Source organism: Aulostomus chinensis, chromosome 4 (genome assembly GCF_037954235.1).
Source record: "Aulostomus chinensis isolate RoL2024-O1b breed Wild chromosome 4, RoL_Achi_v1.0, whole genome shotgun sequence".
Taxonomy (NCBI): domain Eukaryota; kingdom Metazoa; phylum Chordata; class Actinopteri; order Syngnathiformes; family Aulostomidae; genus Aulostomus; species Aulostomus chinensis.
This window is the reverse complement of record NC_141323.1, coordinates 12353794-12368815: the sequence shown is the minus strand read 5'-3', so window position 1 is coordinate 12368815 and position 15022 is coordinate 12353794. Positions and strand designations below refer to the sequence as shown.

At 42.3% G+C, this 15022-nt stretch overlaps 2 protein-coding genes across 6 annotated transcripts in view; one reads left to right on the top strand and one right to left on the bottom strand.

The window, feature by feature from the left end:
- The window catches only part of lin7a (lin-7 homolog A (C. elegans)), a 38420-nt gene extending 31805 nt beyond the window's left edge, over positions 1 to 6615 (top strand). Inside the window, exons 2-4 of one of the 3 annotated variants that reach the window (XM_086201862.1) lie at positions 38 to 247; positions 646 to 857; positions 4103 to 6615. In XM_086201862.1, the coding sequence (XP_086057988.1) occupies positions 38 to 247; positions 646 to 857; positions 4103 to 4127 (447 nt within the window). In that variant the 3' untranslated portion in view covers positions 4128 to 6615. Of the gene's footprint in view, positions 1 to 37; positions 248 to 645; positions 862 to 4102 lie in introns of all 3 variants that reach the window. The other 2 variants (XM_086201860.1, XM_086201861.1) reach the window with 2 other exon arrangements.
- Positions 6616 to 10898: 4283 nt separating this feature from the next.
- Positions 10899 to 14335, bottom strand: myf5 (myogenic factor 5). Of its 3 annotated transcripts, none has more exons than XM_086202426.1 (4): positions 13861 to 14335; positions 12248 to 12702; positions 11320 to 11392; positions 10899 to 11235 (listed from the first exon to the last, which is right to left on the bottom strand). In XM_086202426.1, exons 2-4 carry the CDS (start codon positions 12698 to 12700, stop codon positions 10997 to 10999), a joined length of 765 nt encoding a protein of 254 aa, XP_086058552.1. In that variant the 5' UTR covers positions 12701 to 12702; positions 13861 to 14335; the 3' UTR covers positions 10899 to 10996. The 3 variants fall into 3 exon arrangements, with proteins under 3 accessions (XP_086058552.1, XP_086058554.1, XP_086058553.1); XM_086202428.1 differs by having other exon boundaries at positions 10899 to 11193; XM_086202427.1 differs by lacking the exon at positions 13861 to 14335 and having other exon boundaries at positions 12248 to 12711.
- Positions 14336 to 15022: the final 687 nt, after the last annotated feature.

Below are 15022 nucleotides of genomic sequence, written 5' to 3'. Positions count from 1 at the left end.
CAACTTCCTTAGTGCCATTTTACACCTCCTCCTTCAGGCCACCGTTGCAGCCTTTGCGGCCAGTGAAGGTCACTCCCACCCGCGGGTGGTGGAGCTACCTAAGACGGAGGAAGGGCTCGGCTTCAACGTGATGGGTGGAAAAGAGCAGAACTCACCTATCTACATCTCACGCATCATTCCCGGTGGGGTGGCAGAGAGGCACGGCGGCTTAAAGCGAGGGGATCAACTCCTGTCTGTCAACGGTGTGGTAGGTGAAACCCGACTTGCATTTTGATTCTCTGCATGGCGAGAAGAAGGTTATGAAACTCTCAATGAGCCTTTTAGTCCGTATTTGTTAATCAGACCTACTGGTCAGAACCTTCAAATATCCTTGGTTAAAACATCTTTTTATCAAAACGGTAAAATATTCTACTTCTGTGTTGAAACATCAATGATCAGGAGAGCGGCAAATATTAAAGTGCAGCATATTTATTGCTTAAGAAGCAGAGACAGGCTAGAGAGATTTGACTGAGACTGGCTGGAAGCCAGGAAATAAGGAAATATTATTTTATTCCTAAGAGAGGTCACCTGTCGGGAAAAAAAAAAAGTATTCAAATCAGACTTCTATAACATGTTACTCTTTCAATGTCACCAAACCGCCTGCAGAGCGTGGAGGGCGAGCACCATGAGAAAGCTGTGGAGCTGCTGAAAGCCGCTAAGGATAGTGTGAAACTGGTGGTTCGCTACACCCCCAAGGTGCTGGAGGAGATGGAGGCTCGCTTCGAGAAGCTCCGCACAGCTCGGCGGCGCCAGCAGCAGCAGCTCCTCATGCAGCAGCAGCAACAGCAAAATCTGGCGTCCCAGCAGAACCACATGTCGTAGGTGAGGCGCTTCATTGCTTTAAGGGTACAAGCAGTGAGGCAAAGCACGGACAGAGAAGGGGATGACATTGCAGCCAAAGAATAGTTGCAGGAAGAATGCTTTATGGCATTCTTAGCCAGAATTACTTCCGTTTAGTAAGATGCTAGAACCAAGAGACTATTTACCGAAGAGTGGGAGCGGCTAGATCTGTCATGGTAGCAGAGAAACAAAGAAAAATATCAACCCAAAAAGGGTATTTTGCCTTTAAAATACTAACATTTAGGTGTCTACCCTCCTGAATCACTTCTTTGTGGCTCCAGATTGCAGAAGGTTCAGCCAAGTAAATTTAGCTTTAAGCTAACGGTGTGGATGAGCTACAAATATGAAGTACTGTCATAGTTTGTTTGTTTTTAACTTAAATCAAAATGTTTTCAGGTTACTGAGTTTATGGCTTGAGAAAGAGGACAAACTACTCTGGGTGGTGCACTTCAGTGTTTGTAAATTGTTTTGGGCGGTTAGGTTGTTGGTTTCTTGCTGTCGGTTGCTGCTTGCTGTTGATGCTATAAGCTGTTAGTCACCGTTAGCTTCTAGCTAAATATACCCATGTAGCTGGCACTTTCTGATTTCTGGAGGAAAACGTAGCGGTGAAGGAGGGAAAACATCTTTGTGAGCTCAAGTCACCTATATGTGTGGACTTGAAAGGAAAAATGCATGTTTTGAGTGACATACTGCTTTAGGTTAGCATGCTAACCTGCTTGATCGAAGACCATACTCTTAATTTGCACTTGACTCGAGTGCACAGTTCGACTGAAATCAATCACAGCCTCCCCTGCTTCCTCCACAGCCATTGGATGAAAGCATAACTTTAGAAATGTGTTTGTCCTCGTGGTTTGAATGCCGGAGAAAACAAAATGTGGGGAATTGTCTCAAAACGTGGATCGTGGGACGAGAGATAAAAGTGATGCACAGCCGCACATAACACAGAACACCAGGTCACCCTAACCGTCCCCTTTCTGTAGCTTCACATGTACAACCGTCCGACTCTTATTGATCTTCTTCTCAACTCTCAGCAATAAAGTGCATTTCCAGAACTATTCTTTAAACCTATAATATTTTCCCAGAATCCCTATTTTCTGTTTGAAAAAGCACTTCACGGCATGCTACAACAACAGTGTAAAGCACTGCTTTTGCAGCTTATTGCTTTATTTTCGATGGCTTAGCTCGACCTGGACTGAGGTCAAATGGATTATCTTTGAGCTTCAACGTGGAATTTTTTTTTTTTTTTTTTTTTTATGTGTAAGCAGTTTGGACCCTGTGCTATTTTTGTACTTATATTCAAGATGAAAAATAGCAAAAGTTTTGGATGCACATAGGCACATCCAGCACTACCTTACGTCGTTCCCTAACGACCACGTGCAGATCCTCAGGCTTAGATTGTCCAGCTGTTCCCGTTTCAAGGTGACCGGGATTTTTCTGTTGGAAAATCAGACCGGCAGAATTGTCTTCATCCAGCGTGACTGGAAAAACCTTTTATAATTTTTAAGCTTTTCATTTCTGCCAAGGAGATAATGTTTTCAGTAATTTTTTTTTTTTTTTTTTTTTGTTAGCAGGATTTGCTATGCTGAAGAAAAACTATGTAGCTGGTTTTCAATCAAATTTATCCAATTTTAGTGGAGAGATTTATTTATCTGGTCAACATAGTGAGACAGTGAGGTGTTCTGGGTTTTTTTTTACACTGAGTTTGGCCAGGATCGCCATGGTGGGGCCCTCTCGTAGGATTTGTTTGGTCCGTTTGCAGGATTACGTAAAAAGTACCCAGCCGAATTTCATTAAACCATGTGGAGGGATGTAGACTGCGCTGATAGAGAACTTTTTTCACATTTGGAGCAGATCCTTTAAATATTGTTTTTTATATTGGGTTTTGCAAAGGTCTGCCCCGTAGGAGTACCCTTCTGCTAGCAGGACTGATCATCTTTCTTTTATTCCTGCCACACTGTATTGTAACTTCTACCTACTCATTTTTTTTGTTCGTTTACCAGAATCACGTTTCTGTTCAATCTATTAGTTGGGTTTTTTATTTTATTGATTTGTTTTTTGTTTGTTTTTATTGATTTTAAGCACAGTGTCTATTAGCTATGACTGTAAACGCTATTTCGCCTGGTTATTTTGTTGCTGATGATTGTGCAAAAAGCAACTCTTTTTTTTTCTTCTTTTTTTGGCACATTTAGTTAAGCAGTATAGGTGGAGTAGTCAGCAGGTTCGCTAAGTGTCAGTGCAAGCGCTTTTATCGGTCGTCTGCAGGTAGAAGGTATTTACGTCCCAGCGTGAAGCCTGAAACCTCAGCGGTCTATTTTGCAAGCTGAGCATCACTAACATCTGATGTGTGGTGACAGGGATTCTGTTGTAAATGGCTGTAAATGATTCAAGCTTAAAGCGATTGTACGTGTGGCTCGTACTCCTGCAGGTATTGCCGCCGCTATTGGGAAGAGGCCTGCGTCACCTCTGCTTGAGACGGTCCAAATATAGAACAAAGCTCTGCACTGCCAGTCAAACTAAAGCAGTTTAACCGAGGGAAAATAGCACAAAAAAAAACAAAACTTAAAAGCAAGAGGAAACTTTTCAGACACTAATCAGAGCGTGAAGCTAAATCACATTATGCTACGCCTAATTCTACCCAGACATCGTGAATTATTTATGCGTTCCCCTGATGTATTAGGGGCGGGCATGTGTCCAAGATCTCTGTGGCACTGCCCGTTTGATGCTAAATCCCTAAAGCATATCTCTTGTCTTGCACTTGGCACGGCGCAGCTTGGGAAGGTATTTAGGAGCTTGTAACAGTGTGTTGTGGTAGAGCTACAGACAGCAAACTGAGCAGGGATCGTGTTTTATCAACGCTGGCATGCAGACCACAGAGATTTGCTTTGGCGGCCAAAAGACTGCTGACCGAGTGGCACGCAGGAGTGAGTGCAACGTAAACCACTGGTGTTCATATGAGGGGTTCATTTGTCTTCCTCCGGCTGTCGACCACACGCAAACACAACTGACAACAAGCAAGAGAGAGAACGTGATCTCCCGGTTTATTTAGGTCGTAGCTTGTTCTCTAAAGAGCCACTTTCTATTCGCTAATTTGTGAAACCATTAAGTTTGGATGGAGTGATCTCGTTAAACGCTGTGACAACTTTTGGGAAAAGGTAACACAGCAATCAGCTCTCAGCGATCTCGAAGGCATTGCTCTCAGCTTTTCTCCCTTTATGATTGGCAGGTTGTTCCAAAAGAAGAAGAACTGAAGGAGAGCAAGAACGTGGAACTCAAAAGACCATCTGTTTGTATTAAGGATCCCAAAGGAAATCTCTCCATCATGGAGGAAAGCAACAAGTAGAGGACTCCCTTCCACAGATTACTGAGCAAAAACGAAAGTTGTGTTTTGTTCCTGAAATTGGTGCTTTGATAAAGCGAGAATGAGGGAGGCTAGCGCTGAAAGTCATCCACGTTATCTTTGCTTTTATGTGTTGTTCTCCCTGGGGTACGGAGTCCTGGGGTGGCCATAAGATGAAACACGTTCCCACACTTTGATTTATTCGTGGCAACGAGATTTAAGTTATTCCCTAAATTTTGGTTAACTTGTGGCCACAATATATAGCTTGTCTCCCTGCTTTGATTAATTTGTTGAGGTATGACATGTTCCCACAACTGGATTAAATTGTGGCCATGAAATAACTTGTTCCTACACCGTTTTTCTTTTTCTTTTCTTTTTTTTGCTCAAGAGCTGTTACTTGTTCCCACCCTTTGATTTATTTGTTGCCACAAGATTTAACTTGTTCCCCCAATTTAATCAACTTGTGGCCACAAGAAATAACCCCCCCCCCCAACTTTTATTAATTTGAGGCCACAAGATATAATTTCTCCCCCACGCTTCGATTAATTTGTTGTTATATATTGTGTTGTTGTTTTTTTTCCCCCTCCCCCCCCTCACTGTATGTCCACTCTGGGCCTCCTTACTGGATAGTTCAAGATAGGGACTTACTGAGGTTCCCCTTCTTCCTCCTTCTGTTACTTGTTCTGTTTACAGTACATTTTTGAGTTCCCACTGGCATCCATCATCACGCCGTGGCCCCTCCGCCATGTAACTTGGATATCATCTGTGCAGTGGTGTTTCAATCGATTCTTCAACTGGTGCTTGTGTCTCTGTATGAATGAACCATCGTTTCGGGGTTTCTCCCAGTGTACGTGTCCCGTTTTGGATAAACATGAACTCTTTTTTACCTTCTATATATTGTAGCAAGAAAAAAAAAAGATTTTGTATCTTGTAGGTTTAGCAATAACACACGTTCTTAAGTTGTACATTTAAAAATTCATGACGTGACTTCATGCGGTGTTTATGGGACAGGTGCAAATGTCAATCGCTGTCAATAAAACTGGCTCGACGTCCAAATCTGTGCCATTACAAGAGATTATTGATTTTAAAATAATGTACAAAGGAGGAGTTCATTTGCAAAACAAGATATAGAAAATCCTACATAAGATTTGCAAAATAATTTAAAATTTATTAAATTAATTTATGATTTAAAAAAAATAATAATTATTTAGTCGTTTTAAGTCCTTCTTTTATTTATTTTTGCAAATAAACAATCATTGTGCAATAATTATTACCAGACAATTTAGTCTACTCCTAAATACAGTATTTAGCATATATACATATATATGGATCTATATATATATATATATATATATATATACACACATGATACAAATAGATTAATTTAACATGATCAGTCCTCAGAAACACATCTGACCCTGTGAGAGACTAACAGAATGTCGCTTTATTTTTCAAACTTTTATTAGATCAGAGTTTTAACATAAAGTTTTAATGTTCCTTTTAAATATAATGTATTCTTTCTAAGACATGCAGATTATTATTTAATATTCTAGTCATTGTACAATGTGGACTTGTGGACCTTTTTTCTCTGTTTTGACAATCTTTGTGAGCGGTGGTGAAACTGTGGATTCTCCCTCTTCTTTGAGCTTCTCTCCATCAACTCTTAACTTTCCCTCTTGCCTCTTCTTTTTTTTTTCGTTTTTCTTTTTGTTGTATTTTTTTTCGAAGATTTTTTCCCCCCGCTACAATTCCCAGAGATCCCTGCTTCATTTATATTTACGTGACTAATATTTTCTGTCATTTTTCTTTTTGTCCTTCACTGCTTCTCTTTACCCCCAAACAAACCAAAAACATTTAAAAAAAGAAAAAAACAATTCTTTCTTCCTTTTGTGAGCAAAGACAGGTTAAGAACATCGACTGAAAACATCTGTCACGAAGTTATTAATGATTTATCAAATATGTTGCAGTTGTTGATTCTGAATGGCATCACGGGAACTGCTGACAACCAGTGAGGACTTCATTGGTGCCGGGTTCCAGATCAAATCAAGCTGAACTATTGTTTTCTACAGTCATGATATGTGCCGCACTGCCAGATATCTCCATTTCCCAAACAAATAAACGAAACTAGCACCGACGCTGATCAGTGTACTCGGCCTCCATCTCTGGATATTCACATTGTCAACACAACAAACATTTTTGTATCTTTAAGCTACTCTTTCTTAATTGACTTGCATTTTTGAAGCTGATGGTCCTGTACTTAACGTAATAATAAAAAATACAACACATTGTTGATATGCAATTGTTATACATACTATATTTGTACAAATAAATCCATGTGCTTGTGTACAGTGATCGCTCTCTGTGGACCTTTCCTTGCCCTCGCATACATGCTCTTTATGTTATCACCCAGAGTTTAATGGGCAACTACTTAGTATGTATTTGCAAAAACGTAAATGAGAAATATAGATTTTTTTTAAAAACAACCACGGTTTATTGTTTCTTTTCCTCGCCTTTGTTGCTATGAGCTTGCTCACTGAGGAATTGTTGCACCTCTGTAAATATGTAAAGCACGCCGGTCTAGACCTGCTCGATATGAAGAATGCCCTCAGATGATGAATAAAGGCTCTATAAATAAAATGGAGGTCTTGCGTCCGCAGCCCTCACGGCTCAAGGCTGGAAATGACTTAGCTAGCGCAGGACCCCAGTGAACCTTCCCGCAGGTTTGGACGTGTGCTGTCGGCTAAAATACGGAAGCCCAGTCCTGCCAGTAAAAGAAGGGGAAGTAGAAAAAGGATAGTCTTGATCATAGAGGGGTAAGAAATAATTGTTAATTTTAAAAAAAATTGCTTTTTTGACAATTTTTTTTGTTCTTCTTTAAGAGATTTGAGAAAATAGCCCAAAATGCAACATTAAAAAAAAAACATTAGATTAAAATGAGATGAAAAAGTAATTTAAAAAAAAAATCAGTATTTTTATACAAAAGCTCTTTTTTTCTTTTTTCAAAAGATTAGATGTTTGGGTAAAAAAAAATCATAAACTCGTAACATTTTTGACTGAAGTCCAAATTTCAGAGATATGTCATTTAAAAAGATTTTTAAAAGTCAGACAATTCAGAATCACTCGATAAAAATTCGTAATTATAAGTTTTAAGAATTAAAATATTTCAGTGTCAAGGCCACATTTTCATCTTTTTATAGAATTTATTTTACAGCACAAATGGGCTTCCAGACAGTCCAAATACACTGAGTTCAGTTCAGTGCTTTTCTACTCACGGTGATCAGAGTTCATCCCCAGAAAAACGTGACGTGCTCAGACAGGTACCTGCTAAAACACAGAAACATGCTGTATCAATGGCTAGTAAGTGATTTTACACTAAAACTGTGACTTCATTTCAGTGATTTAGGAGAAGCCATAGAGGTACTACTGAGTCGAGTACCTACACTCCCGTGTTTTTTCGGCTTGGAACAGAAAGTCAATGATCTTCGGCAGAGCAACACAAAGAAGCCGCGCTGAGACTAATGGAGTTGTGTAAAGTGACAGAGGCATAAAGCAGCAAAACGTTCTCACCGGCAACTTGTTGTTTGGTGCATTAAAATCTCTGCTAAGAGTCGTGTCCTCCACCAAATAGCCCGAAGCACCAAGTAATTGACATTATGGATGCCTTGTATCCAGAGCTGCTGACCCTCAGTGAGGAGAGCTGGGACTGTAGCGCGTCCACGCAATAACATAGTAACCACCTGGAAATCAGGTGCTCGTCCTCCACAATCGCTAAAATAAACCTCCCTGGAGTCGAGGCCGCAGCTCCCCAAGTGAGTCTTTTCAATACTGGTGTGAAAACAGGTTTTGTTGGTCTTCATTTCTACCTTTGGGTGCTGAACTAGCACTGAGCTAACGGTGCGAACACCGCTAGCTTCTCCTGACATTGACAGCACTCGGACACAGTTATGGCTTCATGAAACTTGACAAACAGACTCAAAAGTACTTCTGGCTGTTACAATTAAACTCTTGAAGATTATTCTATTGAATTATGTCATAATAAAAGAATTAATCTGATTATTATCAAATCATCTCACGGGAAAGTGACGGGATGAATGAAAAACTATTGGTTGGAAAGATATTTTTTTAAATTTTAAACCACTGTGTTGTTCTTTCTTTCTTTTTTTCTCTTTACATAGCTTAATATATGATATACCTGCTGTAATTACCTTCAATAATACTTTATCAACATGAAAGTACTCCTTTAAATGCGACGATTAAACACAAAAGCTAATTGAGACAATTCAAGTGTTTGTGTAGGAAATAATAGAAACACCACCCCCTTGTGTTCTGAATCAGTACTGCAGCAGATGTGCCAGCCTTGGTGTCTTGAGATTGACTGATGATGAAACCATTCCAATTATAAATGACATACATTCTCTATTAAATGAAAGGAACTGCTTGTGAAAATTTGATGCAAAACTTTGTGTTTTTTTCCTGTGAATTGACATCAGGAAGCAGGGATCTTAGTAGGTGACATGTCGACGTGTGAGCCATTCATGAATCAAAGTGTAGCCATGGAAAATTACATCAGTGACATTTGGAGTGTTGTACACAGCCGTGGAGGTTAGTGTAATACAAGCCGCCGCTGGAATGAACGCTATGCTTCTTCCAGAGAAACAGAGCACGCTGGAACCGCTGCCTTCGCCTAATGGAAGTAGTACTGTCAGAGGTTTGCAGTACCACAGCAACACACAGTATTCGCCTGAAAAAAGTAGTACTATCAGTGGTTTGTAGTACCATTGCAACACGCAGCATTCATCTGACTAAAGTAGTGCTGTCAGAGGTTTGCAGTACCAGAGCAACACGCAGTATTCGTCTGACTAAAGTAGTGCTGTCTGAGGTTTGTAGTTCCACAGCAACACACAGTATTGGTCTGACTAAAGTAGTGCTGTCTGAGGTTTGGAGTACCACAGCAACACACAGTATTCGTCTGACTAAAGTAGTACTGTCAGAGGTTTGCAGTACTATAGCAACACGCAGTATTCGCCTGAAAAAAGTAGTACTATCAGTGGTTTGTAGTACCATAGCAACACACAGTATTCGTCTGACTAAAGTAGTGCTGTCTGAGGTTTGGAGTACCACAGCAACACACAGTATTCGTCTGACTAAAGTAGTGCTGTCTGAGATTTGGAGTACCACAGCAACACACAGTATTCGTCTGACTAAAGTAGTGCTGTCAGAGGTTTGGAGTACCACAGCAACACACAGTATTCGTCTGACTAAAGTAGTGCTGTCTGAGGTTTGGAGTAGCACAGCAACACACAGTATTCGTCTGACTAAACTAGTGCTGTCTGAGGTTTGCAGTACCAGAGCAACACACAGTATTTGCCTGAAAAAAGTACTACCGTCAGTGGTTTGGAGTACCACAGCAACACACAGTATTCGTCTGACTAAAGTAGTGCTGTCTGAGGTTTGTAGAACCACAGCAACACACAGTATTCGCCTGACTAAAGAAGTACTGTCAGAGGTTTGCAGTACCACAGCAGCACACAGTATTCGTCTGACTAAAGTAGTACTGTCAGAGGTTTGCAGTACCACAGAAACACGCAGAATTCGCCTGAAAATGTAGTCTTGTCAGAAAAATAAGAATAAAAATGCTGAATAAATTAAGAACTTCAGAACTTCATGCTAAAACTAAATCAGCAGCAGAGCAGAAGTAGATCTTCAAATCAGACAAAAGTCTCAACAAGTCGGGATTTGACGTGGCACAAAAGACTATAAACCAATAAGGTGAAGTTTATCTTTCCCGTCTAAATTTAGGATTGATTTGGAAATCCACCGCCTCAACTACTCCCAAACTCCCAAAGTACTGGTACTGAGGCCCATGTGACGCCCCTCCCCCTCCCTCACACCGTTAGTACAGCGAGAGGCCATTTGCTCTCGTCTCTGGTGTTGATGCTCCAATCAAGGGTGTTAATGATGACTCACATTTGGCAGGCAAGAACAAACAGGTACACGGAGCACCGCCCCTCTCTCTCTCTCTCTCTCTCTCTCTCTCTCCAAATGAAATCTGTTCTCTCGTTTTTATTAGCCAATCCCAAGAGATTTTACCGTGGTTTGGTTTTATTTGGGGGGTGGGGTTTTGTGACGGCTGAGGATGAAAGATTACAGCCTGATGATGGTGAAAGGTGTCAGCTGACCTCTCCCTGCACTTTGTACGCGGGAGATGATGATGATGAAGATGATGTATGCACACAAGCGCTCACCGCTGTGGTGGCCATTATTGCCTCCACTAACCAGCTCATGTTTGTCACTTTGTTAGCGGGATTCTACAAAAAACCGCGATGCCGAATTTCACCAAACGCGGCAGAGGAGTGATGGACGCACGGTGGAAGAAGCCAGTAAGTTTGGGGGTGGTTTCGTTAAGCAGAGCTAAAAATCGCCTTATTTTCACATGGAGTTTGGTTGAGGTCACCTTTGCATAACAGGCATAAACTCTAGTTGAACTACTGGATGAACGTGTTGTGGAGATAGTTCAGTCACGAGTGTCTCAAAAGACACAATTAAAGACTCTTATACAAAACACTGAAACATTTAATGGTCATGACAACATGGAAAGCTTAAATACCACTTCATGTTAATGCACAGTAAGTCAGCAACATTACATTAAATGTCATAATTAAATATGTGTCATTGGGTATAATTGGATGTATAGAATAAATGAGCATTTACATTATTTACAATCACATGTACAATATAGAAGCTGCAGCACAGGAACTGGTGTCTGCTTGGAGCCGTCCCTCACAGGACGTGGTACACGGGTCTGGATCCGGGGCTCTCCGGCGTGCAGGGCTGCGAGTCGGAGCTACCGGGCGAGTAGGTGGCCATGTCTCGCAGAGCCGCGGGTCCACAGCTGGATTCCACGGTGGACAGACGGTCCACGATGCTGGACAGACACTCCAGACTGGAGGCACCTGCTGCTTTATCACCCAAACTCTCTGTGGAGAAGAAGTCGAGGGATGAAATCAGCCTCCCTTTGGCTAAAAAAAAAAAAAAAAAAAAGCGGAGTAAGGTTGTGGAAAAACAGCGAAAAAAAAAATCAAGATGTGTTTAATATATCTTACCATTCTTCATATATGAGTAGCTGCTGCTGTAGTTGGCGTTCATCTGTTGCCACACTGGGCTGTTGCTGTCAGCCTGCGAGAAAATCACATTTAACCTTGAATTCTAATTGTTAAATGTCAAATTTCTTTGCATCAATATGTATAGGAGAAGAAGAGTAAAGAAAAACAAAGCGAGCGCACACAACACACACACACACACACACACAAAAAAAAAAGAAAATCGCCCCTTCACGATATCTCGGACAGGCTATTAAACCCCTGAATTCCAAAGTTATGGGGTTCTTTATTTCACATGCAGCTCCAAGCCAAAGTGGCAGCGCGCGTTCCTTCTCTCCGCGCCCCGGCTCCCGAGCGTGGCCAATCGATTGTATCAGTGGAAGCAACACCAGTTTGTGCAAGATGACACTTTCTCCTAGTAAATCTGCAGAAAATCCTGGCACCGGTGCAGAACATGCAGTCAGGATGGAATGCAGAAAAGCGCCTGTTTTTTTTTTTTTTTTTGCTGCCAGACTTCGGTAAGGTGGATTTAGCTCGGTTTATTAGGGGCTATAAAGTGTCCGCTGGTGGGAAAGCCATTACTCCATCCAGCATTAGAAGATCTTTTGAAAAAGCCGATCTACTGTCACCTTCAGACCGCCGCTGTTGAGGAGGAACTAATTCAACCTGACCTGTAATAGCGCACGGAGGACAAGGATGCACGTACCACACAGTTGATGTTTGTATTAAAGTATTACGGGAAGTATGACATGCGCGGTGAAGCGTGGTAATTGAGGTCTCGGGGGCAAAACGAGCTGATTTGATGAACACGTTTCTAAATTGGAAATCCAGGCCCAGGAACTACTTTGAAGGGTGAAGTTTCTCCAGCTACGCAGTGTGATCCTCTTTTCTTTGCCTGATGAGTTTGAGAACATGTGGATCAGGGTCTTACCAGGCCGTCAGAGCAGCTGGACAGGGGGCTCCCCGGCTCTGAGCTGCTCTCTCCAGGGAGGCCGTAGTAGTTCTCCACCTGCTCCCTCAGCAGATCCTGCAAGCTCTCAATGTACTGGATGGCATTGCGAAGGATCTCCACCTTTGGCAGGCGCTGGCTGGGGTTGGCCGAGGTGCAACGCCGCAACGCCTCGAAAGCGTGGTTGACCTTCTTGAGCCGTCGGCGCTCGCGCATGGTGGCGGCGCGCCTGCGGTCCACAAAGCTGGACTTGCGCTTGCAGGCTTTGCAGGCCCACTGGAGGCAGTGTCCCGGCTGGTGAGGGGCTCCGGGGACCCTGACGTGCTCGTCCTCCTCGGAACCAGCGAGCTCCACTCCGCCGCCAAACTCCAGGCTGTCCGGAGAAGATGCGCACGCCCTGTCGTAGTAGACCTGCGATGGCGAGAAGACGTCCATGGCTTGTCGGGGAGTGGTGAGGAATGGAGGGCACAAAGAGAGGAGTGGGGTGAGAGAGGCAACCTCTGAGTGATATGAGGGGTCTGTTGCCCTGGACCCCCCCTTTTATGCCCCCAGGCCAGAGCCCAGGGCCCACATTGGCCAGATCTAATTACCATGGCCCATTGGCCCAGCCGCTCAGCTCCCTCCCAAGCCGCTGCCTCTCACCCCCCAGTACCCTGCAGAGTTTCCCACATCTGCACTTACTGGTGTTCCCCCACTCATCAGCCAGCAAGGCCTCCATGAACACAATACTTGGGAATGTTTCAGGACAAACACTTGCAGCTGCATACGGCTTCTTTCCCCCTTTTTTTTTTTTTTTTTTTAAAAGGTGTTTTGTCTCTAGCTAGCATAAATGAAGACATTTATATACATATGAGCCTGTTTTTGCCGAAAAAAATTACGGGGGTTACCACTTGCGGGAGTCATTTTTACGGTGCAGGCGAGAGCGTTGCAGATGTAGCCCAGCTGCAAAGAAAGGTGTAACATTTCAAACCCTGTGAATTCACAGTGAAGCGACACCCCCCCACCCCCCACCCCCCACCCACCACCCCAAACACCTCCAGCTCATCACTAAAGGTGCTGTTAAGGAGGAGATCCCCCTGTTTGTCAAAGCCTCATTAAAACACCGCCGGCACCCTCGACAACAAACTTTAACCGTTAAAAAAAAAAAAAAAAAAAAAAAAGAAGGTATAGACACGAGTGGAGGTCACAACGCAATTCCAGCGCAGGACAGATGGTGGAGGGAGGGTGCAGCTTCCACTCCAGACAGGAAAAATGCATTCTTGTGTTTTGCTTGATTGTACATTAATTGGATCATTTCTTCTTCTTCTTTTTTTGAAATATGCAAATAATGCCAATTTTGTTTTGGCTTGTCATTAATTAGCTCAGAGGATACATATATATATATATATATATATATATATATATATATATATATATATATATATATATATATATAGTCTCAAAAGCAATAAAAGACAGGAGAAGTACCAAGCAAGGTAATTATGTTGTTGACAGCTTACAAGGATACAATGTGGATATTTCTCACAATGTGTCCAAACGTTTGGCGACCCCCCCCCTCTGGGAACTCGGCGCACCTAAGAAAACACCACCAGTACCTGCTGCCACCTCATTGGCCCTCGCACAGCTGAAGAAGACATCGGCTCAGCTTGTTGTAGCTGCTGAGAGGATCAAAAGCGGGGTTATGTTGTTGTTGTTGTTGTTGTTGTTGTTGTTGTTGTTGTCGTTGTCGTCGTCGTTGTTGTTTGTGGCTTGAGAACAACGACAACAATGAGAAAACCTGCGGGTGCTGATGGAGGCTGCCTGCGGGACGCTGGAGCTGCTGGCTCGGTCAGTGCGCGCAGTGCAGTCGGCCGGACGGAGGGCGGTCCGCGGTCTCCCGGGAATCCTCCGCGTCTTGTTGGGTTTTTTTTTTTCTTTCTTTCGTTTTGGTTCCTGATGTTGTTGTCGAGGGTCAGAGGCAGAGTTAAGCGGAGGGGCACGAGGTGATGTTTTATGTCCATCTCCGTCACGTCTGAAAACGTTATTTCTTCTAAATCGCCTGATGGTGACGGTGACCTCATGCACCGAGAGTTCACCTCCTTTGCACAAGTAGTCCTGCTGTTGTAGCTTCATCTATTTATTTATTACATATTTTAATGGCAAAAAATTTACTTATTTTGAGGCCACAAGATAAAACCTCATGAAATTCATCAGAGTGTGGAAACAAGTATTATTTTCTAATCAAACTGAGGGAACAAGTTATATCTTGCGGCCACAAATTAGTTACACTAACTAAATTAAGGGGGCATTCATCTTCTGGCCTCAAAATACCCCAGTTTCAGTGACAGGTTGTATCTTGTGGCCACAAATTAATTAAATTAAGGTTAAAAAAAATACACCTGTAGGCTTTAAAACTGAGGGAACTCGTTATATCTTGTGCTCACTATTTAATTTTAGGTGAAAAGCTACACTTGCAGGTTTCAAACTTTAGGGAAGAAGTTGTATCTTGTTGCCACAGATTATATATTTTGTCTCTATGGCAACAACATATATATATATATATATATATATATATATATATATATATATATTCTATCTATGGAAAGAGATGAGGGTTTCACAAAAGGGTTATTCCTCCTGCAGATTAAACCCTGGTTTATCCGCCTGATTTTTTTTGAAACGAAAAAGGAAAAGAAAAAAAAACCTTTTTGAGTGGCAACAACATTTGCTGCTCAGCGAAGAGAAAGAGGTGCCAGGGAAGGTTCAGATAAATCAAGT